Source organism: Marmota monax, unplaced genomic scaffold (assembly GCF_021218885.2).
Source record: "Marmota monax isolate L192 unplaced genomic scaffold, Marmota_monax_Labrador192_F-V1.1 WCK01_AAM20220418_F8-fsc00002, whole genome shotgun sequence".
Classification (NCBI taxonomy): Eukaryota; Metazoa; Chordata; class Mammalia; order Rodentia; family Sciuridae; genus Marmota; species Marmota monax.
Genome location: NW_026693571.1, coordinates 44,497,928 through 44,524,397, shown reverse-complemented (window position 1 = coordinate 44,524,397; position 26,470 = coordinate 44,497,928). Strand labels below are relative to the sequence as shown.

General features: G+C 44.4%; 1 protein-coding gene across 7 annotated transcripts in view; it reads right to left on the bottom strand.

The window, feature by feature from the left end:
- Positions 1-23,955, bottom strand: part of Znf827 (zinc finger protein 827) — a 168,100-nt gene extending 144,145 nt beyond the window's left edge. For 6 of the 7 annotated variants that reach the window (XM_046458964.2, XM_046458963.2, XM_046458968.2 and 3 more), the window contains exon 1: positions 23,306-23,953. In XM_046458964.2, coding sequence (XP_046314920.1) covers positions 23,306-23,348 — 43 coding nt within the window. In that variant the 5' untranslated portion in view covers positions 23,349-23,953. Of the gene's footprint in view, positions 1-23,305 lie in introns of all 7 variants that reach the window. The other variant, XM_046458961.2, reaches the window with a different exon arrangement.
- Between the last annotated feature and the right edge of the window lie 2,515 nt (positions 23,956-26,470).

Genomic DNA, 26,470 nt, shown 5'->3' with positions numbered 1-26,470 from the left:
TGGCAAATGGCAGTGGACCGGCAGGACTACGCCAAGCAGAAAGGGAATTTTCTCACTTCTTGTACCAAACAATGGAAGGGGCACAATGGAGCTGGGATCAGATAGGATGTCAAAAGCACCATTTGCCTCTAGTTTCTCCCTCTCAGGCCACTTTTCCCAGGAGACTGAAAGCCTGGCTGCCACAGGCTCCGGGTTGTCACCCTCTATGACTTTCCACTGGAGAAAGGTCTTTCCCCCTCTGATTGGTGGGCTGGAGGTCACATTGCCCTGCCTGGGCCTATCACCGAAGCCAGGGGGCGGTTCTACAATGGGCTCAATGTGGGTCAGAGAAGAAAGGCGAGGGGAGAGGTACCAGGAAGACAAAAGCAGTGACCTCCATCATGCTTCATAAAGGTCTCTTCTGCTGCATAGCGGGCCGTTCTGATCCAACTTTATGATGTGAAGCATAAAACACATCTATCCACATTCAGACTGGTTTTACCTGCCAGTTTTTAAACTGTCCCTTTGTTCGCCTTAGCACATTTCCCACACCAGGTCTGCCTGCCACTAAGGGACATTGTGGGGTCTTCAGGACTCCAAGTCCACTGACGGAGGTCAGCGCACAGCCCGCAATCGGCTCCACAGGACACAGACTCGGAGACCACGGTGTGGACACATCGATGCCCGCGGCACCCAACGGCTGTCAGTGTGGCCAGGAAGAAAATCCAAAAACTGCTAGTTATTTAAAACTGCCAGGGTGGAGAAGACACCCAGATTCCTGTCACCAGGCCAGCTGGGGGAAAGGTGCTGTGTGCTGGGAGGGCCCTGGGAAGGGAGAGGAAGTCAGGGGAGAAGACACACGCTGAGACAGCAGAGGGGACTCCTGGGTCAGGGTCAGTTTTCCACGCATAGCTGTGTCTTCCAATCATTATTTTGAACGTCCAGGATTTTTTGTTAAAAAAAGGTAATGAAAATGAACTCATCACTCCGTATCTTCAAAGTGAGTTCCACTGTGTCTAAACTAGATTTGGTATTCTCACAGAAAGGGCCAGATCCTCCATGGCCACGGAACTGGCCATGCTCCTCCATTAAGCTTTTGCTTAATGGCAAGTCCTCCCTCCTTCCGACAACTTGGACCCAAAACCCTGCAGCCACCCCTGACCCTTCTCTTTCTCTTATACTCCCCTTCTAAATCATTCATGGATTCTGTTGGTTTTCTACCTTGGATATACATCCCAAATCTGGCCACTTTTCTCCATTTCAGTCACTACCCCCTGGTATACATCTCTGCCTTCCCTGGCCTGGACTACAGCAGTAGCCTTCCCACTGGACTCCTTACCTCCCCTTCTTGCCCTGGTGGCCTCAACCAGCAGCCAGAGAGAGAGCCTTCCAAAGTATTATGTCAGACCCAGCTGTACCACTCTTCAAGATTTATCCTAGAGAATTGAAGTCAGCAGAGAGCAGGTTGACACGCACACCCTTGTTTACAACAGCACAATCCACAATAGCCTAACTACAGAACCAGCCTAGGTGTCCATCAACGGACGAATGGATAAAGAAACAGGTACATATACACAATGAAGTTTTATTCAGCCATAAAGAAAAAATGACATTAAGTCATTTGCAGCAAAATGGATAGAACTTGAGATCCTTATGTTAAGGGAAATCACCCAAATTCATAAAGTCAAGGGTCATATGTTTTCTCTCCTATATGGAAGCTAGAGAGGAAAAAGGAAAAGAAAGGTGGGAATGGATCTCATGAAATTCAAAGGGAGATGGTAAAATAAAAGGCTGGGTGGGGTGGGGGAAGGGAAGTGCTGGAAAGGGTACTGGCCAAATTATATTGTTAGATTATGTTCACGTATGAACATGTACAACTATAATGCATTAATTTAAAATGTGGGATAAAAAAGAAAAAAAAAACACCACTGCATTTGCCTTGGTCCCTACAACTGAAAGACTCTCCTGAGTCCATTTAAAAGTCACATAAAGGCCACATAAATCTGGACAAAGGCCTGAGATGTTTCTCTGGATTCTTTTCACCTCCAGATTCTCAACCGTAGCCTTGGTTAGGAATGCCGTCTTCGCCTAAGCTGGGTATGATGGTACAAAAATGACCTATTTCCCCTCGATCTCAAATCCTGAGGTTGAAGAACTGTGAGTGGACTAACACGTTTTTCCGCCTATCTCTAAATTTTAGTCATATTTCTTTCAAATGAAAGATTAAAAACAGACATTAGCAAGAGAGGCCTTCTAGAGCTACTCAGAAATCTCTAAACAAAATAAATAAACATATACTCGTCCTTACATATGTTGTAGCAAATTAATGACCAGGGGACAGTTCGAATTATAGCTTGAATCCATTTGCCAAAAGGCCAATCTAGAGACCAAAACGATACTGGTTAGTCCACGGATTGATTACTTGCTCCTTCACCCTTTCATGTACCTCCATGCTACAAAAAGCATATAGAATCTGTCCCCTCAAGCAATCAGAAGTAAATTTACCATGGCTACCATGTCGTTATCAGAAAAATTGTCTGCTAAGGCTGATAAATCGGTCGATTATCTGCTTCCTTGACTTTTATTTCCTCTTGTATAAATGTTTTCGTCTTAACATTACCAATACCTGTTTCAAGATGAGCGATAAATTACCAAACTACTGAAATTACCAGGAAATCCTTAATAGATCAAAGAAGAACTTAACCAGAAAAGAAAGCCCTAATAATAGCATAATGCTTTCTACAGCCTAACAAACATCGCTCTGTAGATAGATAAATGACCACCTATGGAAATTTTAGATTACACATAAAATGATAAATTTCTTTGTGGGACATATACCAAGAACACTAAAATGGTGCACTTTTGTAACAAAGCTTATGGTCGTAATCCTCTGTCTGCCCAAATTCTTTATTATTCTTTATTACACATATACATAGAAACAAAAGGGCCAAGCGAAATAAGACACTTAGCAAGGGAAAAGAAATGAAACTGCTTCGCATTTGGCGCTTAAATACATATTAAGCAGAAGATGCAGAGGAGGCAGCTCCCCCACCCACTCCAGCCCCACATGTTCACAAAATCGTGGGAGAATATTTTTTCTCCATGCACAAGAATCCATGGCACCAAAGGACAACTGATGACAAGAACAATCCCGTGCGCTGGGAATACAGCTCAGTCGATAGGGTGCTTGCCTCCCATGTACAAGGCCCTGGGTTCAGTACCCAGCACCACCACCAAAAAAAAAAAAAATCCTAACTCAAACTTAACTTAAGGCATTCATTAAAGCCAACGATTTTAAGCTTTACCCCTCCCAGGCTGAGTGCCAAGGCTACTATCAAGCAGTCAAATGTACTCTTATTCCTTCTCTCTTTTATTTTCCCTGCCCATCTTCTGGTACACACATAAGAAGCCAAGGATGAGAGGCAGAAAGACCATAAAAATTAACAAAGTCAACAATCAACCAACAAAGTAATTCCAGGGGCCAGGATATGCTGCAGCTAAATGAACACCCCCTTAACAGCTCAGAATCCAGGGGCTTTATCCTCTTCATTCCCTTGGAAGATTCCTGGGGTTGGCTTCCCTTTCTTCTCGGCCATTCCGCAGGCATGTTTGGGGTCTTCACTGTGCTAGATCTTCCACCTGAGTGAAACCTGGCGCTGTCCTCGGGTTCACTGTCAGCACCAGTGACGCTCCAGAGGAGACATTTCACTTCCCAACAAAGCTCAGATGCTTCTGGAAATGCATCAAGTGGTGAGGCTGAGGTCAAGAAATATGCTCTACTGCTGCTTTAGATAAGCTTCAACCTCAAGGTAGATGCTCCAAAAAAAGAAAGACACCAAAAAACCCCTCTGGCATGCATATGTACAGCCCCAGAGTGACCACTCGCATCAGGCATACATCAGTTCCTTTTGTTCTTCCCCTCTGAGGAGTCCATAACCCTGATTTTGTATGTGAATAAGCACACCACTTCTTTTTTAGACTGTCTGCAGTTCCTCAGCTACATCTCCCACGTATTATCAGAATTTAGTCAACCAGCTTATCCTCCGTGAATAACTGGTACTTGAAAAGAAGAATAAAAATGTATTGGGCAACTGAAAGAAGTTCATTTGAGGAACACAAGTTTGGAAGTTTTTTGATATAAATATACTCAACTAATCAGGTTGTGTTTTAAATCTATGTGTTTTGAAGTTACTTTGAGGAAGCCCTTTTTAAAAAATCTTGTTGTATTTCCACATTACTATCAGCAGTAGCAAATCTCTGAGTAAATCTCTGCTTTGAGAAGCGCATACAGTGATAGCCCCTTTGTTTTTGTTGTTGTTGCTTATTTCTTTAAACAATCTTTAAAAATATAAACACCATTCTCAGCTCCAGGGACTGCAGAAAAGAAAAAAAAAAAAACGGTTCAAAGTTTGCCGACCCCGGCTCTAAAGAACAGGTACTTTTCCTTTGTAATAAAAGCACAGCAATGCTTTAAAACAGTATGGAAAATTCAGATGTATGGCTATGAGTTCCAGCACCATCCTATTAATGTAGCTACTTGCATGAGTCATTAAACACTTCCGTGCCTCATTTTTTTTCATGTATAACATGAGAAGTAGAATAGATGAGTGGTTTACAAACCACACCTCAAGGAACGCTACGCCTCCGAGGTGTCCAGGGCAGGACACAGCTCTATGAACCCATCCCCACCCCTCACACCAACACACACCTACCAACACAGCCTTGCTTTAATCTTTCTTTTTTTTTTTTTTAGTTTTGGAAAAACACAGTATCAGATGATATTAGGAATCCTCTGAGTGGGACTCCTTAGTGAATCCATTATAGGCTCCTCAATCTTTCTCTAGCCATTTGACCTGGGTGTGTCAGGTAAATAGGAAATTATTTTAAGGCCCATCTTGAGTATGCAAAGGAAAAGAAGCAGAAAACATTAAAGATCTTATTCAAAGAGGCCACCTTTACTTGTTGAGATGTGTAGAAATGCATCTGACAGCCAGATCAGAGGGTTTGCCCAGTCCCACAAGAACTGATCAGAGGAAGGGCTTGTCCCTGTGCCTTTCCATTCAAGGATCTGGGGAAAGCAAGATGGCACAGCAGCGAAAACCCAGGATAAGACTCTGAGACCTGGTTCTACTCCAACCTGAATTTGGAACTTAAGAGCCATAGAACTCCTGATGCTTATCTAACAAAAATTGGAGACCCTACTATATATTAACCCATAGACAGGGTTTTGGGAACCAAACAGATATGGTAGAGTCTGTGTTCACTGGTCAGATCCTCATCCATAAGTAAGATAAAAACACCTGCTTCCTCTCCTATCCATGGTGGGCCTGCAGGGAGGACCAAAGGGTTGTAAACCGCAAAACACGGGTAGCACTAAACCAGGCAACTAGAGGTTCTCCTTTCAAGTAAATACATGAACCTTCATGAATTTGCCAAATTGGTAAAAATAAGGCCACAAGAAGTTTTGTATAGGAAAATATTATTTATAGAGTATGAAAAAGCAAGGCAAAACACAGTGACACAAGCCCTGGCCCCAGACCCTCCCACAGAATCCTACGTTTGTGTTCACAGAGGAGGATGCTATTAACCGCAATTTTACAGGGTCATTCTGAAGCTAGATGAGAATTTTGAAAGTGAAGCACCTGGCATCAAGTTGGCACTTAGAGAATAATAGTTTCCCTTCCTCCCAGGAATCCACCTAGGAATCTCAAGAGTAGACTGTGGCTTTACACAGTAGGGCTTACCCCAGGACATGGCTATTGCTCCCCAGCGCTATATCACAGTCACCTCAACCAAAGAGACAGGAAACTTCTGGTTGTTATGAACATGGAATCCAGATGCAGAATATGCCCAGTCATCAGGAAAATCTTACAGTCTTGGCACAGTCTGAGGACAGAAAGAGCATAGCGGCCAATAGCAGGGGGAGACTCCACAGCCTGGAATGTGCCAGACTTCCAACCACAAACATTCCCTCTTATACTTAGACTGTGGTGTCCCCTGTGGTGTAGGCCGTGGCCTCTGCTCCTCTGGGCAAGTGTCCTCGGAAGCACATTCTCTAGGCATCTCTAGGCCACATCCATGGCACTGTCCTTCACCTCCTACCCAGTCCAGACACACAATTTAGGGAAATAATTTTCTCGTTTCTGAAAAAGGAAGACAACAGGAGATGGTCTCCAAAGCCCTTTCCACTCCTAAAACCCTTTGAATCTGTGATCCAACCTTAACTTATTTATTCATTCATTCAACAGCATGTATGGCACACCTCCTGTCTTTGATTCTGTGACCCATTCTTGACTTCATTCATTCAACAATATTTATAGAATATCTCCCATCTCTTTGCTTTTGTGACCAGTTCTTAACTCTTCTCTCTGTTCATTTATTCAACAATATTTATTGAGTACCTACTACATATCAAATAGTGTTATGGGCAAGAAGGCACTAAAAAAATAAGTAGCCAATGTCCTTAAAACAGCCCATGGTCAATGAGAACATGGATAAGTAAGGAATTATGCATATGAGAGATATAGGTGATACATCTGTGGGGACCAGGGAAGGAGTCACCTAGTTCTGCCAGGTGGGACAATGGTAGGGATAGAGGAGAAACAGGAAGGGCTTCTCAGTGTTGGAGGTGAAGTTGGATGTTATAGGGAGATCAGACGCGTGGGTTGAAGACATTCCAGAAGCAGGGAAAAAGCAATATCAAGGTAAGGGAGTGTAAGTATGATTTGCAGAACAGATAATTCAATATGAATGATCAAGGAGTATCCAGGAGGTGAAAGGAAAGGAGATTCAGTTGATGAAGCATCTTCAAAATCTAGAAATCCAAATTTTATCCTTTTAGGGAATGGGAAAAGATCTTAAGTAAGGATTATCTGGATTGTATGAGTTTTAGAAAGTCTACTGTGGTGGCAGTGTGAAGACTGGATTATAGGGGCTGGGGTGGGGGATGGAGAAAGTGAGATTGAAGCAAAACAAAAGGGAATGAGGTTGGCAACTGTTTTAATTCTTTATGGGAAATAGTAAGAGTATCCACTATAGCAGTGGCAAGGGCTGGGCACGATGAATTCTGCAGCTATTTTTGAAATAAAACTTGGTGATCAATTCAATGGTGGTGGCGAAGGGAGCAGTGTTTGAATTTCACCCAGGTTCCTGAGTGAGTGGGTTAATGGAAGGTGAGGACAGCAACCCAGGTGTGAAAACCTTAGCCATCTCTTGTCCATGGTGACCAAAGGAGTTCTCCTCCAAACAGGAAGCCATCAGACAAACATGGCGCATCTTCAGAGATCGACACTGTTACCTACGTGTTTACAGAGAAGAAAGGTAATTTAACCAACGAGTTTATTTAAGACACTACTTTTATTTTAAACAAAAGCTGTGAGAAGCAGTTATAAGGTAACTGTGCTTCATCCTCAGGGTTCTCTGCCTTTTGAGTTCTTCAGTGACAATACATTGTGCTGCATGATATCATTACCAACTAAAGCTAAAGAACCACACACACACACACACACACACACACACACACACACCAAGACTTGATGTTTCTATTCCTGAGTAGGCACCTAACAGTAGTGGTTCTCAAAGTGTGGTCCACGGACCCCCAGGGGCCTCTGAGGCCCTGAGATCAAAGTTACTTCCATAATAATAGTAAGATATCATTTGCCATTTCACCCTGTTGACATTTATGCCAAAGATACAAAAGCAAGGATAGAAAAAAAACTATTAACACTTTAGCTCATACCAAGGGCAGATAGCACTAAATCGTACTCACAGTCACTGTATTTGTTGCTGCTACACACAGCAAAACAACAACAAAAACTAATGCACAAACACAAACAAAAGGCAAACAGAAAAACTCTGCTGGCTTTATTTAAGAATGTCTTTGACAAAGACATTATTAATTTTATTGCAGATTGCTCCTGAGCAAACATCTTTCTGATACATGTAAGGAAACATGCATAAAGCACTTCTGCCTTTACTGAAGCCTGCTGGCTATGGTGAGAAAAGGACATTGGGTCAGGGGCTGAGCTCGCCACTCTTCCACGCAGCATCACTTTCAAAATAAAGAGTAACTGACAAATTTCAAATGTGGAAATGAATATTTCTTGAAAATGAATAAAGCAAAGCTGGTACTTCAAGGAAAAACTGACAGTATTTTTAGCCAATGAGAAGATTCAAACTTTCAAGTAACCATTAAAGTTTTGGAAAAATTTGTATTCTATGCTGTGAATGACAGCTTCCCAATATAATACTTAAAGGTTTTTCAGGTAATATTTCTGTTGATATTAACAATTTTTATGCTGTACAATTGAAATGCACCCATATTTAGTGGCTCTGCATAACTCAGGGAACCAGTATTTTCCCAAGTGTCCGAGGCGGATGTTACATGCATGATGAACTACTCAAAACATAAGACGGTCTAGTAGATTCTAATGTAAGAGAACACAGAATACTCATTGAACTGTTTTGGTTTTGGTTTGGGGGTTGTTTGTTTTTGTTTTGTGGTCCAGGGGATTGAACTCAGGGCCTCACACGTGCTAGGCAACTTTGAAGTGTTTGGATGAAGCATCACAACTCACTTTCAAGAAGCTACCTCTTTTTGAGTTTTGATGTAGTTCAAAGAATATCCACAGTTATCTGAACAGACTATTACATATCTGTACAAAGCGAGATTTTACTCCACCCCACACCTGTTGGAGTAGATTGAGCAACTGAAGCAAAGAGAATCTAGTTGTCTTCTACTAAGCATTACAGGTTATAGCAAAAATATAAAACAATGCCACTCTTCTCACTCTTTTGATTTTTTTGGAAAAACACATTTGATTCATTAAAAATATATTATTTATAGTTTAAATGTAATAGATCACCATCATTTTTAATGATGCAAATGCTGCATCTCTCATTTTTAATCTCTAAAGTGATAGTGCATATCCACAAAAGCACATCTGAGTTCTCATTAACTTCTAGGGGTCCTGGAAAAGAGATCCTGGGACCAAATTATTTGAGAACCAGCATCTTAGGGAAATTAGCCCTCCAGCCTGGACAGTGAGATGCACACAGCAGCACTGCTCAGAACAGCCGAAAGAGGAGCCAAGCTCCATGGCAGTGTTTCTACAGTGCAGCGTTAGCAGTGGAAACAGACGCAGCAAGCCCCACACAGCAACGCGGATAAATCCCAGAAAGGCAACTGTTGAACACCAAGCTGCAGAAGGCCTGCTGCATGCTACTACTTTTATAAATCTCCAAGACAGGTGAAGCCAAGCAATGCAGCAAAGCTATGGAGAAGATGAAAAGAGACAATAAATAGACACATTCGGTAACGGGAACTTGTGTTGGGACAAAAGTGGCAATAGAAGAATACCCTTCGGAGAGGTTCAATTTTTCAGTGTTGAAATTTGTTAGACGGGGTGGTAGTTTTATTGATGTTGTTTTATCACTATGCTTTATTATATATGTAAGATACACACACATTTTTTTAAGAGGACATGCTTTATGCCCTTCAAAGGGAGGCACTGCATCTTTGCTAATTATTCAGGAGCCAGGAGGTAAGAAAGGGGTGAGTCCTGGCCATACCTTTTCAGCACCAGCCCCCAGAAACCCATCACAGGGCAGGGCTCCCCTACCAGCCCTTCCAGCCGGTCACATCCACTGCCACTCACCCTAGTTTGGTTTTCCAAAGAGGCCTCTCTACTTGAAAAGGGCCTCTCTTTCTTTCGGCCATCACCCTCCCTCTCTATTTTTATTAAAGTGCAGGAAGCTACCATACTTTACAATTTATTTCTTTTTTAAAAAAATTTTTTTGGGGTTGTAGATGGACAGAGTGCCTTTATTTTATTTGTTAATTTTTATGTGGTGCTGAGGTTCGAACCCAGTGCCTCATGCATGCTAGGCAAGTGCTCTACCACTGAGCTACAGCCCCAGCCCCTTTTATAGTTTTATTTCTGAGTTGCGTCCAAACCTCTAAATTTAGCAATCACAATCTCTATCACTTGGGCCAGCACCTGCCATATTTTTCCTGCTTCTTATCCTTATGTCACCAGGTTGGTCCCTGCGGTTCAGGGAAGCCCCTTCTCTTACAGTCTCCCATCTGCTTGGGGTTAATGACATTCCTTGTGCTTGGAATCTTCTCAACATCTGAATCCATCAATTCCTTGAGGGCGCTTGGGATGTCACTCCTCTATGCCCATCGAGGATCTTATGCCCATCCCTCCTACTTGCATTTCTGCCAACATTTATGTATCAAATTCATAGTACATCTCTTGCACTTGTTCGCATATTGATTTGTACTTATCCTCTGTATAGTTTTGTGTCAACATGTGAAAGCACTGTTGGCAGAGACTGTGTTCCACAGAACTTCTCTAAGCAGGTACATGCTCAGAACTTAATGATTCAGCAGCACATGGGAACCACAGCTCTTGGACGATCAAGATGTCACTGCTCTATCACTCTACCTTATGTGTTGTACCATATACTCTAACTCCCAAAAGGTGCTCAGTGCAGTATATTGAAAGAGGTGCTTCCTGAGGCAGAAGCATGCATGCAATTTTATAACAGAAACTAAGCAAAGCAGCATTTACGTCACAGAATTCTTTTTCATACTATTAGATAAATTTAGAGTTTAACACTTCTCCCCACTCTATCCTGAATTACTAGAAGTTCTTTGAAAAATCACCCCGACAGGTGGTTGAGCCAACTTCTTCATAAGCACAAGATCACTGTTCCATTTTTAAAAATTATTCAACAGGTCCTTATCTTATCAAATCAAATTTATCTTTGTAACTTGTACCCTATTGGGCCTTGTCTCCGTCTTCCACTCAGCATTTCACAAGTCTGTGAAAATATTTTTCAAGCTGAATCAGACTTCTGTGTTTCCATCTCTTTCTCTGCCCACTTGGCTCTTGAGAGCAGGGACCAGGCTCTGCTCAGCTCTAGGAACCTCTAATCCCTGACACACACTCAGCTCCCACTGGTGAAATCAATGAATAAATGTACGAATAACAGAATAACACACCGGTTATCGCATGTGAGCTGACAATTTAGGATGAATGACAATTCGATGTAAGCTCCTCCCTTTTTCACTCAACAGAACTTCATAGATTTGAACGTAGATACCGAGCACAATTCTTATCCGCCCCCACTCTTCTTTTCAAATTAAGCACTCCCACTGCCTCCGTAATGAACTCCTCATAAGATGCCTTTAACAGCCTACGACGTCCTTGCTGCCTCCCTTCTGATGGGTAGTTTGTCAGTTTCCCCCTTGAAACCAAAGCATCCAACCTGGGATTCAACATCAGAGATGTGATGTCATCAGCTCCCAGAGCAATGTGGCCACCCTTGCACTGAATTCAGGACTTCAACTACATTAGCCAACTCTGCAGAAACGCACCCACCCATATTTCATATTTTTAAATATTGCTAATTAAGGTGTTCTCTCTGGGGGTGGAAGTTGGGATGAGGGGACATTCACACTTGAGACGTTTACAGGCAATTTTAATTATTTGGACTAACCGTGTACCAGTTTTGTCATTAAACTCAATATAGATTATTAAAAATAAGCTTATACTTCTTGTTTACACTTCTTCATTTCTGGGTAGTTTTTACATATTTATCTATTTAACAGGTCCTTATCTTATCAAAGATTTCTGTGATTCCAGCCTCAGGGGACCATCAAGTCCTATTCAAATTACTTGTATTTTCTCTTGTCCTTGTGTTTTCTCATCAATGCAAAAGGCCTCAAGGAGCCTCAAGGAGCAATAGGTGTGTCTGTGGATCTCCACCAAAGGTACTATACCTGTGCAAGTTGGGAAGCGGCGCACTTTCTTTTTTTGTAATAACCCCACGCCCCCTCCCCCCTTCCCCTCCTACCCCTCTTCCCTATCTAGAGTTCGTCTATTCCTCCCATGCTCCTGCTCCCTATCCCACTATGAATCAGCCTCCTTATATCAGAGAAAACATTCAGCATTTGTTTTTTGGGGATTGGCTAACTTCACTTAGCATTATCTTCTCTAACTCCATCCATTTACCTGCAAATCCCATGATTTTGTTCTCTTTTATTGCTGAGTAATATTCCATTGTGTACATATGCTACATTTTTTTTTTTTTTATCCACTGAAGGGCGTCTAGGTTGGTCAGTTTAGCTATTGTGAATTGTGCTGCTATAAACACTGATGTGGCTGTGTCCCTGTAGCATGCTGTTTTTAAGACCTTTGGGTATAGACTAAGGAGAGGGATAGCTGGGTCAAATGGTGGTTCCATTCCCAGTTTTCCAAGAAATCTCCATACAAGCAGCACACTCCGACTGCTCTCTCCTTCAGGTCAGATTAAAACTCTGCAAGTTCTTGTTGGAGGCTGGCTTCCCCCAGAAGGGAGAAATCACACAGCACATTTCAGGAACCTTTCCTGGCGCGTGGGGTCTCCCACACTGTTTCCTCCCAAATACAGCTGTGTTTCATGCTCTGAGGAGGCTCGCTGGGTTAACGAGTGGGCCCAACAAGCACAGATTAGATGCCTAATTCTAGGCCATTCCAGAAGGCAGCGCTCGCCATATGAAGCATGTACTCCCGGCCCCAGAAAGTGTCACTGCATGCGACTCTGTTCTATTGCCCTCTGCTCAGTCTAAGGTCAAAAACCCAGCTCTCCAGTCATCAAGGAAAGAAACGTTCTCAGCAGCACACGTTGGCATGAGTCTTGGAGCCAACGTGTTTCATCAGCACCTAAGGGAACCTTAGGGGTGCCGAGGCTCTGGGGGGCCTGCAGGGGGGCCTGCAGGGGGTCCAGACATCACCTGCAGACTGTGAGACTCCATGAAGATTTCATGCACCTCTGAGCAGCACTGGGCCTCGAGAGATGTCAGAGGGTCCTGCCCTTGGAAACGCAGACGCTGGTGACTCTGAGCTAGTTTCTTGCCCTCTCTGTGGTTCCGTTTCCACTGCTGTCCCATAGGCGGGACAGGCAGCCCTTCTCCACCTCACAAGCAGACGACATCCATGAAACTGCTTCAGGAACCTTAAGGCATAATGTAAATAGAAGGTTTGGGTGACATACTCTTATCCACTTTACAATCTGGAGCTACTTAAGCACAGAGAGGGTAAGCAACTGGCTGAAGGTCACAAAACCCATGACAGAAAACTGTGGCCTCCCCCGGGGGGGGGGAGGGACTGTGAGGGAGAAGACTGGGGTTTCTGTCGCCTGCCTATTGCAGGTTCCTTCCCCAGCCTCTGGTTTCCTGGAGCTGGAGCCAATTACTCAAGTCCATGAGCTCATTTTAGGATCTAAGAAAGTATGGTCAATAAACTGCCGGGGCTCAGCATCACATGTCTTTATTCCTGGCTGAAATGACATCATCCCAGAGTGGGCGTTCTGGTTAGTTCAGGGGTCCTCAACCCTTGAATGATTTGATTCATTCAAATCACCCAGAGGACTTTAAAAAAAGTCCAGTCCCAGGCTCCACCCTGGACCACCGAACTCCCGGCTATAGGGGTGTTTGACCTTTTTCAATCTCCCAGGTGATTCCAATCTGCAGCCAGGGGTGAGAAACACTAGGTTGCTTAATGGTGATCAGAAACTGAAGGGCAGCAAGATTGATTAACTACACGGCGCAGTGAAAGCATTCTAGGGAGATCCTCCGTTGACATGAAGCCACTTATCAGGTGTACTACGGTGGCGGGCACTTACTGTGCAGATACTACACGCCAGACACACCACCTCTGAATCCGCACGTATGAGCTCCCTTAGTTCCCGTGCGGCCGACAATGTCCCCCATTTTACAAATGAGAAGAACAGGCAGAGGATGGCAGTCACTTGCGAATGTCACAGCTAAATGTAGTACAGCCAGGACCATAATCCCTACCTCATACTGCTTCTCTGTGCCACCCCAGAATGCGGGACACAGTACCTTCCACTCAGTGATGAATTAACGTTAGAGAATGTAGAACACGTTCTCATCCAAATGCCTGCAGGGACCAGGAGGAAAGAGACCTGGGGAAGGTGGGCAGGTGTGCGTGCATATGGGGACACGGTGGCCGAGTGGTAGGAACTGTGGCAGACTGACGAGCACATGCCCGGGGAAGGGAGACAGCCACAGCAGATTGCTGCCATGTGGGGAGGTGGGCCCAGTGCTGCTGTCTCTTCCAAGTTTTCAAAAGAAGCTGGAAATTTGGATTTTTATGTGAAACCTCCAATCTCCAAAATGTTGCTTCAAGTTTTTAAACATACCCTGTGGGGCAAAACACCTCGGTATGGTACCAGGCTGTGACCTCTGATAGGCTCAAACACACACACACACACACACACACACACGCTTACCTCAGTCCTTTACTTAAGACTCACTAAACACGTTCTCTTGGACTGGATCCCTGTGATTGGAAACAACAGGCCCTGCCTCTCCTCCTTTCTGTGTAAATCTGAACTATGACCCCTATAACATATGGAAAACACAATATCAATTTCCCCTCGGTTATTTTAATCAGTGGACAGCCTGTTGAATAAATGAATAAATAAACAAACCTTTATTAAACACCTATTCTCTCATTTCAGTCTCACTATAAATCTCCACAGGAGGATTTACTATTCTCAGTTTATAGTAAAATTAAGCCATAATTCATAGGATTATTACACAACTTAAATGTAATTCAGAGCAAATCGTGTGACCAGAGGAACAAACTCATTCCTACAGTGAAAGCCCAATATAATACTGTGGGACTATGAAACAAGTACTGGTCAAGCCCTATGGTAATGGTCTCGTAAAAGAATTTTTACCATATCATATTGTTATTCCACATCACACTACTGAGATTCATTGAAAACAGAATTTAAAAAAAACACAGAAACTACCATAAAATTCTAGATCAGAAATGTCTATAATCTAATCACAATCTAAGCAAATAAACATTTCATATACTTAATAACGGGTAATATTATTGAGCTCTTTCAACAAAGCACACACTAATTAAGCATGATTTGACATGGACATGTAACATTTACATTTATATATGTATTCAAATAATCCTTAGGATAACTCTGTGGTATAGGAACTATTATAACTATTTAAAGATGAGGAAACTGGAGAACAGAAAGTTCAGTCATCCGCCCAAGATCACACAGCTAGCCAGTGGCCGGGGTGGGATCTGAAAAACCAAGCACCAGAGTCTGTGCATTTGACCCCCACCCTATGAACTTCAAAAGCAAATGAAGTTCTTGCACCATATATAGCAGACGGGAAAGGAACCCAAAGTCACAGATGATATTTTCTCTTTCTCATTTCAAAACAACAAGAAATTTTTTTTAAGCACACAGCATCAGGCAGCCCAAGGTACTAGCACTACATAACTTGAGAAAATCCACCATCCTCCACAAGTTCAGTAGCTTGTTTCAAAGGCTCAGATAAGTCGAATGCTGCTAATCAATCATGTAAAAGATCATTTCGCCTGGCCTTCTTCAGTCGCCTTTGAAGGCCAACTCATTCAGAGCACTCAGACCATTTACCCTGAGATCCACATCTCTCTCCCCTCCTAGTTTCCTCCACACCATGCCTCTAAGGGGGTCCAACCACTCTTGTGACGCATGCAGAAATTATCAGAGAAGGAGAGAGGTTATTTTAGGGTTTGTTCTTCAGACTCTGAGGAGGTCTATGGATTTACTCCTTGATAGTAGACAAACTTTCCTGAATTTGGATTTTCTTTTTCTTTCTTTTCTTTTTTTCAGTGCTGGGGTTGGAACCCAGGACCTCATGCAGGTTAAGCATGTGCTCTAACACTGAGTTACTTTCCCAGACCTTGGACTTTGTTAAAAACAAAAGCAAAGAGTACCTGGCCATTTAAGAACTCCAGAGACAGAAATTCAGGGGTGGAGACTGTGTTTTAATAAGAAACTGGACAGTTGGATAATAGACCTTTAAGGCACACAGACTCTACCACACTGGGTATAACCCCAGTTCAGTCTGTGAAAAGCACAGTTGCTAAAGGCCACATTCTGACCTCACACCATGGCCACCTAGCACTATACATTTTATAAAATCAGACACAGTATAGCCGTGTGTGTGTGTGTGTGTGTGTGTGTGTGTACAGACATGGGGTGAAACTGACTTTTATAAAATAAACAGCAATATGCACCATGTGGTCTAAGACTAATGTAAAGTCAAAGTCTGATTTTAATTTAGAAATCTACCTTAAAACTGTAGCAATTCTAGCCAAGGTGAGTCCCTGGGGAATGATAAGAGTCACTGACAGGCCCTTGTGTTAGCACCTAGTCATATACTATTCTCCAATATCATAAAAATATAATTTACAGGGGACAGAAATACAAAACTTGCTCCCAAGCAGAACGAAGAAAGTAGAGAGAAACCAGCGTGTCAAGTATCCTCAACTCTTTCTAAGTTCAGTGATTTGCATATTATTTAATATGACAGAAGACATAAAGTGTTCTACACACTCAGTCCTAGACGGTAGGAATCCCTGAGCAACACAGCTAAGGGAGAGAGAGAAAAAAATGTACATCAAAAGGAGGAAAGAATCATCCCTCACGGTATGTGCCCCTAACATGATCCTAAGAGCACATTAACTAAACCAAAACAGGAATGAAAACTCACACCTCTTACCAGGCCTGGCCTGAATTTCTTTCCAATAAGAGAAAACCCCAAATCTATTCCTTCACCACAAAACCCATGGTCTTGTAAAACCTGATGCTAGAAACCCTTTAACGCACTCAAAATTCCTATTTTGTAGGTCATACTCTCATTATCTTGTTCTGCGACCAGTCTGATTAAATTATAGAAAATTACTAATACATCACTCAGAATGGAGAGATCAGCGCCAGCCTGGTCTGTTTGTTTTTCCTTCTCCTATTCTAATTCTCCAGCAGATATTTAAAAAAAGACCCAAGGAGGACAGGACAACTTCAAATGAGGGCTAACGGACATACTAACTTAATCCCAGAAATATCATGCCTTTCAGCCCAAACAGAATGACACTGGTGACCAGTCACAGATATCAAGGAAGTTTCATACAGTGTAGCAATGTGGTATCTTCCGGTTCCTTCATACCTTGTGCTGTGGTGAGAAAGTTTATGCTTCCCCAAAGTTCACGAGAGGTGTGGCCTTTGAGAGGTGATTAGGTCATTCGGGAAGAACCTTGATGAAGGAATTAGTGCCTTTCTATAAGAAGCCCAATAAAGCTTAGCTGCCTCCTCCTCCCTGTGTGGTCAGAAAGCAGAGCCATTGTTGAAGCAGAGATGGAGCCCTCACCAGACACTGAAGTTGTGATTACCTTGATCTTGGACTTCCCAACGTCCAGAACTTTGAGCAATAAATTTTTCATTTATAAATTACCTGACCAAGGCATTTTGTTATAGCAGCCCATATGGACTAGGCCATCTCATCTTTGAGTCCAAAGATGCCAATTTGCATATATGACCAGCATTAACGATGCAGGACAAGAGCTTTTCTCTTTAGTGGAACTAACTCATCCAGACGTGATCTGAATCCATACTACTGGGATTACTAAGTGAACCCAGGCCAGCACCATGTATCCTAACCTGGCCTTTTCCACAAGAACATGTTGATATTGACAGGACTCCTTATACTACTAAACCAACTTTTGATCCCAGGAGAATCCTGCCTGGCTATTCCAGCAACACACACTCGCCCTTGGGTGTGTCCACAACCTCTGTCCATTTAATTTTACAAGCTTCTCGAGGCAGAGATTTTCTACACCTCTTATGGAACTGTCCTAATAGAGGCCCTTCAAAGACTCTAAAATACCAAATGCACAGCAAGCTCTAACACTAGCCAAAAGCTGTCCAATTTATCCTTCTCCAGCATGATTTATTAACACTTTGTGCAGAGACTTGTCAACTCATACCAGCTGTGTCATCTCCAGAGCGAGATGGCAGCACACAGATAAATTAAAAATCAATTTTTTTATTAGAAACTATTTGAAGCATTAGAAGGAATGTGATTTTGAGCCGTCTTCCCTGTTTTAGCAGGAAACCCCAGTGATACCCTCCTTACTGTATCAGGAATACCTAGATGTTCTTTTTGGAGAACAGCAAGGCATTATTACCTATCATCAGCCCAAACTGCTACTTGGTCCCTTAGAATCATTAGCCCTGGCTGACAGGAGTCATGAAATATTGTGCTACTTCAGACTGAAAATTTTCCCCATGTGGTTGCTACCATGGTTAGTCAAGAGGTAGTGCCTGGTCACTGCAAAAATTAATAAGAACAAATGGGGAGGAGTTGGGAATGTGGCTCAATGGTAGAGTGCTTGCCTGTAAGGCCCTGGGTTCGATTCCCAGCACCATTAAAAAAAATAAGGGGAAAGAGTTAATTTTTTTAATGCTTCTCCTTCATCAGACCAAAAAAGACTCATAAAATTATTAAAATGTATCTATATACAGGTATATCTAAACACCTGAATATAGGGATACATATGTCTGTATATATGTCCTGTTCCTTTCCAGTCATTCTCGTCCCCAATTTTACTAGAAAGCAGGAGAGAATACTTCAAGTTTTGTTAATGGAAAACATAATTACCTATCCTAGTCTTGACCCACGACTGAGTAAACAGTGAAAGTTCTGGAATAATAAAACAGTTGTTTTAGTACTTTTCCTTTTGTGCTCCCGCTCAAGAACAGGGATCAGACAAATTTCCAATGGTAAGTGTAATAGGATCTAAACTCACGTGTTTATGGATGAGTTGATGCTAATGAGGAAATCTTTAAAAAGCTGATCATCAATAGTAGAAGGATTTACAGATGCAATAAACATAGGAAAAAGCCCTTCCTATATCCTCTCCCTCTTCAGTTTGTTATGAGGTTCATAAAGAGCCTAGCCCCATACCTAGTGGTTTCCTTCTTCCTCTTGTTAGGCTGATGAACCTTAAGAGATGCAGTTTGGAATTCTGCTAAAAATAAGCATGTGTTAAAGCTCAAAGGACCGACCAGAAGGACATACTTCATGGTATTGGACCTTGTTAATGGAAAGAACTTTTGTAAAAGAGCCATCAACAACAGCAACAGGATCACATTTAAGACTCCAAATGATCATTACAACCTTAAGCCAAGAAACAAAGATTTTATTTGGAATTATAACTTTTAAAACCAACCCTTGAAAATAATACAGGTTTAACACCTTTTGCTGGTGGTGGTGGTGGGGTGCCTCCAAAAGTTAATACAGAACTTCTTTTTGATTTGTCAGTAGGATCCCCACTCAACTCTATAGAGCTGGCCATTTTTTCCTGCATATGTATGAGGCCAATGTAACAAAAACAAACACACACACATACACACACACATACACACACACACACACACCTCAGAGGCCCAAGAGGAAATGACTGTAGAATTTTAAATCAGAAACCCAGGGCTTCGGTTAGTAGTGTCAGGTTAAAGGCTCGCCCATCTCCAAAGCTAATTCGGTTCTGAAGAGTCCCAGGGGTGTCTAGCTGAACAGAAGGAGCTAGGAAACCTTAGCAGGCCAGAGCCCAGCCTGGGGAATTGCTGGGACTCGGTGCCAGGGGCTGAAGCTCACCCCAGAGTTGGTATCAGATAGTACCAAGTGCTAGTCTGGATTTCCACGACTAATCCACTGGAGAGTAGAACTTCCAGGTTCCCTGGTGTCTGTGCTGTGGAGTGGGAGGACTGTGGGCGTCACAGACCCAGACTGTGCCTGGCTAGTAGTATACTTAATAAAAGAGAAATAAATCCAAGACAGAACAAGTCTGTAAGTAGCAATAGTTTATGCTTTAGAAATCTTTAGTCATACAATTGTGGGGTGCAGAGGCCAGGAAGAGACCTAAGAGGAAGTGGAAAGCATTCCAAATTTACTATAGATTGTTTTCACAAGTTTCCTTTTTACATATTCTAATTTGCACTTCTTAAATGTGTTTACTGGGTTCTACAGATTCTTAAAACAACCTATCAATAGGGGCTTTAATCACTTTTGTATTTACTCAGAAGGGCTCTTTGGCTGTGAAGCAATTTGCCCCAGTTCATTCCCCTATCACCCCTTTTCCCTACCTCCAACATTGCACACATTATTCCTTCCTTATAGGGTCAACTTTCTAAACCTGCTCCTATATAACTTCTTAAAACCCTGGGATGATTTCTCTCAAGCAACTTTAATCCCCAGACTTAACTACATTTTAACTTCGATAGAACATAGTTCTCCAGGGGAAGAAAAATCCTTCCCTTACACATAAACAAACAAGCATACAAACCAAGAGTTTATCATTACAACTAGGACTTAGGACTGCAATTATACCCTATAATAAATAGAAATTAACACTAATTTTTACCCAAGTCAATATTTATTACATCTAGATACCACTTGCAAGTCGCTCCAAGCCTCACTCAGCACTTAGCCAGCCTTGGGTTAGTGTGACTGAATTGCAAAATACACCATTTGCCCAGAAATTGCTCTTAGTCCAAATGCAAATTGCTTATAAAACATGTGTAAACCCCGCTTAGAACAGGCAGCACACATCCATAAAAATCCATTCAATGCAAAGGTAAGTGGAAAAGCTTCTCAAATTAAGGCTTCCCTTTTAAAACTGGAAGGACGTTTAAGGTGTTTCCAAAGGTAAATTGCTTCTTACTTTGGTAAAAGCAGCTTTACAGGAGTGAAAGAGGGAGGCGATTTTTAAGTGAGGAGATACCACTATTCAATTAGAGAACAGGGTGGGAGAGTCCCCACTCTCAAAATATAACTTCATCACCAGGCACCAGCGCGCAGGAGAGGCCCACCAGGCACACGAGCTAAAATGGAGCCTGAATTTCCTCTCAGACGGAGCGGGTAGTCGCACGAGGTCAGGGTCAAGGTCACCGGCAGGGCAGGCTGCAGCTGCCCGACAGCGCTGCACACAACGGGAGGCACGGCCATTCCATCTCCGTCACAGCCCAAACAGATAAATCCCTTCTCTTCTCCCACCCTCCCTCTAACCTAGCCAACTTTTCTTTTCTTTATTTCTTTTCTTTCTTTTTCTTAAAGCAGGGGGAGAAGAAAGGAAAATGACCAAATAACCTCACCGCCCTGGTTTTCGCACACAAGCTCATCAGCTCCCAAAGTTGCCATCTAAGGGCAAGTTCGCAGAGAACACTGAAGCCCATTTTGTCGGAGCAGGGCAAGCCTCCCCCGTGGCCCCCGCGGGGACTCCGGCCTCCGCCCGCTCCCCCACACGCCCCCGAGAAGAGCTGGGCGCAGTGGCCGGCCGGCCATGTGCACGCACTCTCCACCAACTGCTGCGAGTTTTCTGTGAATCGCTGCGCGGAGCCTCCCAACTCGCCCTCCCCGACTCCGCCGCCTTCTCCTCCTCGCACAAAATTTCCCTACACACGCAGCCGCCTGAGAGTGATTTTATGTGCATATATATTACATATGTGATATTATCCTCAGAACCTCTAGCGGGCAGGCGAAGAAAGGACTGCACAGGGGCATTTTTTTTTTTTTTTAAAGGAAGGGGAAAAAAAAGCACAACCCAAGCCCTGTGCGTCGACTCCCTGCGTACCGGGAAGGGGAAAGAAAGAGGAATGTTTGCGGAGCGGACTGCCTGCAAGTGCCCTTGCTCGCCACTTCGGCCGCGGCCCGGGTGACACGGAGCCGCGGGGGCGCCCGGCCCCGGCAGCCCGCGCCCCCCTCGCGGTCCCCCGGGCAGGCACCGCCGCGGATATTTCGCGAGGGGGAGATCGATCGCGCTGCCTGTCTGCAGCGGAAACGCACACGCTCACACACAACCCGAGCCCGAGACACCATAACCTTAACCCTTCCCCCACCCTCCGTGAACTTCAGGTGACCGACCACGTCGGCCTGACACCCGGGCGGGCGGGCGCTCCGGCTCCGCTCCCGCCCCCAGCCCGGGTTTTGCAGGATCGGGCTCCGGGCAGCGCCAAACCGCCGGGAGAGGGGAGCAGAGCGGGGGGGAGAGAGGAGAAATTGACCCTCCGTCTCCCCCGACCCCTCCCTCCGGCGCCTCCCGCGTCCCCTCCTCCCCGTCACCCCGCCCCACGCCTTCTCCCCTGCCCCCTCTTCCCTGCATTCAAGGAGCCGGGCGGCCCCGGGGGATATTTTTAGTTGCTTCTTTCTCCTTCACTTTTAGCTTTAGCAGCATCTCGGAACACTCAAAGCGGAGAAAGATTGGGGGGGCGGGGGGAACTGGAGAGGGAGTGGGGGAAAAGTTAAGAGTCTCGCAAAGAAAAGCCGAGGGAGGGCGGAGAGGGACCCGGGGCGCGGGTGGAGGAGGGGAAGGGGACCGGGCCGTGCCGGCGGGTGTGTGTCTCCAGTTGGTGTGTGTGGCTGCCGCCGGGGAGGGCTGTGATGCACTTTAGTCCTGGACTCTGCTCAGGCTCGCCGGGGAGGGGGGTCTGGGAGCCCGAGTCTCGCCCGGCTCCGTCTGCTCCCACTGACCCCGCATTTTATTGCGGCCAGGAGCCCTGCTCCTCCCTCCCCTCAGCTCTGCAGGGACCTCGCGCGCCGCGAGCCGCCCTGCCTCCTGCCTCCGCCTCGGCGCAGCTCCCGCACCCCACATCCGCCCGCCGCTGCCCGGCCTCGCCCCCCGCCCGGCCGCCCCGCGCCCCGGCGCGCCCCCTCGCCCCGGCGGCGCGTGTATCCCCGTGTGTTTGTGTGCGGTGCCCCCACACCCTCCCCGGCCGCTCCCGCCTCGCCCGCCCCCGACTCCCCTCCTCCGCCGCCGCCTCCTCCACCTCCGCCTCCTCCTGCTCCAGCCGCCGCCGCTGCCGCCGGCGGCTCCGGGGCCGACCAACCCCGGCGCAACCTTTAGCCGGAGACGGACCTCTCCCTGGATCCCGAGCCCGGCGGGCGGCCGCGCGCCCTCGCCCCGGCACCCCCAAACGCCATGTCACGGCCCCCTGCCCGCCGCGCGCCCCGACCCCCGCACCCCAGGCACCCGGAGCCACAAGGAATTTTTTTTTTTTTTTAAAGATTCCAACCTCTCCCACCTCCCCCCCAGCCCCCGGTAAAAACCCCGGCATCCACACTACTCCCCTCCTCCCGCTTTCGCCCCCTCCCCCCAGCAACCCGGAGTGAGGAGGGGGAGGGGGAGGCAAAGGGGAAAAAAGCCCGATCTCAAGGAAAAAAAGAGGGGGGGCGAGAGAAAGAAAGAAAAAGAGAGAGAGAATAGAAAGGGCACGGGGCTGATCATCACCAACATGGCTGCCTCAGCATAGACCTAAACGAGGAGTAACCCGGGCTGTGTCTTTGTCAGTTTCACCTCTGTAACCCTAAACTAATGCAGAAAACAACGGAGGAGGCTGCGGAGGGGAAAGAGGAGAGGGAGGGCGAGAAAATGGCACGAGAGGAGGTGGAGAAGGGATGACTTACGTGAGGGAAGGCGCTTGGGCTGCTCCTGCTTCCTCCTGGGCATTTTCCCCCTTTTCTCACATTCTCCTCCTTGGTTAATGTGAGATCAAATAAACCCCCGTGGGGGCAGAGAGGCAGACACTGGCAGGAGCGGGGAGGTAGTTGGGGGGCGGGCGGGCGGGCAGGGGGAAACCCCTTCTCTCCGGTGTGTGCAATGGGTTGAAGCTTGTTTCCTGGAGCCAGAAGAGGGGTTTTCTTCTTTTCTTTCCTTTCTTTTCTTTTTTTTTTTTTTCCTCCTCTTTTTTTTTTTTTTTTTTTTTTAATTTTTGGTCGTGCACCTGGCTTGTCCCCGAGCGTAATATTCTTCAATGGAAACGGATCTAATAGGTGTGAGTGTGTGTGTGTCCTGTGCTCGCGTGTGTGATGGGAGGTATAAATAAATGAGTGCCGGTGCGGCGGTGTCTATGGCCGCGCTCTGTGTCTCCGAGCCCCTAACACTAATGTCGGGATCAAAGGGCAGCGGCGGCGGCAGCACAGCTCACAGCTCGCTCTCTTGCTCGCTCTCTCTCTCTCTCTCTCTCTCTCTCTCGCTCTCTCTCTCCTCTCGCGCTCTCTCTCCCTCTCTCTCTGTCACACACACACTCACACACACACAGAGGCACAGACTGAGGGAAAGAGCGAGAGCTAGACACACACACACACACACACACACACACACGCAGAGCAAAGAGGAAAGGTGCCCTAAGGCTCCCAGGGCGGACTCAGCCTCGGATTTACAACCGCTCTGTCTGCAAAGAATGGGGGGCGCGCGTGCGGGGGTGGGATGGAGTTCTTCGAATTTATCCCGCTAGTCGCCAAATCTAGGGGGAAAAAAAGTTTTTCCCACTCTTTCAACAACGATCCGTTCATTATTTTACTGATTTTTTTTAAAGGAGATAGATTGCTCTCTTAACTTTCTTTTGTTTATTAAACTACATTTTGTTCTGTATAAAATTCTTCGGGCTTTTGTCACTAGAAGAATTACTTCCTCACTCCATCACTGTAAGTCTGGAGGTTGCAGACTCCCACACACTCTCCAAAAACATCCCAATAAAAATATTCCTAAAAAAAAAAATTTAAAAGATACCATATGGTAAGATCAATAACCAGTTTGATGGAATGAATGTCCAGCTGTTGGTGCATCTGACAGAGGTAACACTTGGGAAAAAAAGCTGCCTAAATGAAAGTTACAGGTCCTTGACAAAGGGGGGAAAATAAGATTAGGACACCCCTGATGGCTGATTTAACTGCTACATGATACTCCTACAGTGCACACAGCGATCTTGACTTCTGAAATTTACTTTTTTCCTCTACTATAATGCAGGTATATGAAATTTACTCTGAAGCAATTCCAGTGTGCATTATGTGCCTAATATAGCAGTTTTCATTAACTGATATACTTTCATTACTTTACAAATCATCACACATCTCGCTTCAAAGAGACACATAAAGGGGAAAACCAGAAAAGGACCGGGCTCACTCAGCACAAAAGGTACTTGGTGAAAGAGGACTGTTCTCTTTGTGACTTGCAGTCATTTAGATAGAAGTTCACTCAGGTTGTTAATGATTTAAACTCCAAAACCTGCTACTATAATTGAAGTAAAAAATGGTCTGAAGAAGAGTTGTTTCATAAAACTCTTTGTAACAGGAAACTTTGAACTTAGCGGAATACATTATATGTCATGAGTCAGATGTAGTTAAAAAATAAGAAGGTGCATTATTTAACTACATCTTCCCTTTTGAGCTTTTTAAAAACTCTGACTCATCATCTTATTATGTTAAATATTTTCCTACCAATTTTTAAATAGACTTTTTCATCAAAGAAGGTGGAGGCATAGTGAAGATATAGAACATTAAAATGACACTCTATAAGTTAACAGGAATAACTGATGCCTCTTTGAGGTTCTGATTTACTTAGAAATCTTCAATGGTGTTAAAGAGAGCCATGGGGGTTAAATTCCTATGAACCCTCTTTAAAAATAACAATAAGGCCCTATATTATGTAATTTTAGTAGAGTAGCTCAAAGAGTACTGCATCTCCCCAAAGATGTCTTTCTTTGAGGATGAAATCTCAGGGTGAACCCCTCCCTGCCAATTGCTCCCAAAAGATCTAGCTTCCCAATATCAAGTAATGCTAGACAATTTAAATACTCACTTTGAATTCAACCTAAAACCAAACAAGGAGCAGTCAAGTTTAAATGGAATATCATCCTGAAACTTGTTTTTCCAATTTTTTTTTTTGCATTATAATTTGAAATAGAACTATCTTTCAACTCAGATCAAATTCAACTGGCCATGACTTGGACTCTTGTCAGTAGCATTAGGCTTGAAATTAATGTCTGAATGATAAACCAGAGCTCATCCATCCCAAGTGCACCCATCACCCTGAGTCTGTAGGATCTTCACACCTAACACTGGTAAACCAATGGTCACAAGGCTTCACCACTGCTCCCTGGGAACCTTTGGCTAGGATATTGAAGATTATTACTCTGCATAGATACATCACCACCTTTTCCTGAATTGCTATGGCTCTTCACAATGTTTAGTACACTATAATTGAAAACACACTTTAGGCCTTTTCTCAAAGCAGAGTACATTTCCTGCGATCTTTTAAAGGCATGCAGGCATATGCTGTCAACTTTTAATTATATAGGTATTTTATCAACAGCCAAAAGCATTTTTAAATTGAATTTATTCTTACCTCCACCTCTTTCCAAAAATTATTTAAAGTGGTACATAACAATAGAAAATGGAAATAAGGATAGAACATTTTTCTGCTTAAATCCCAGGTTGGTATCTCTGTGCTAAAAAACACTCTTCAAGGTCATTTACATCTCACCCTCAATTGCTGTATGCTTAGGGAACATAAACTAATTTTAATGTTAGACTAACCTAAAATATTAGGAAGATAAATAATGAGGGTTATGACAATGGATTCAAAAATCAAGATTGAATAAATAATTTGTGGTGCACCTATCCATGAACCATTAGCTTGGATAGTTGTTGGCCATAGTCATCAGACTGGAATATTCTATGATTTGCCTCCATGGACCAGGTTTTAAGACCATATTTTACCTTAATAATCACAGTATTTTCTCCACCACAACCCCCATCTCCATCACCTCTCAAACGTGATATTAAAATAGA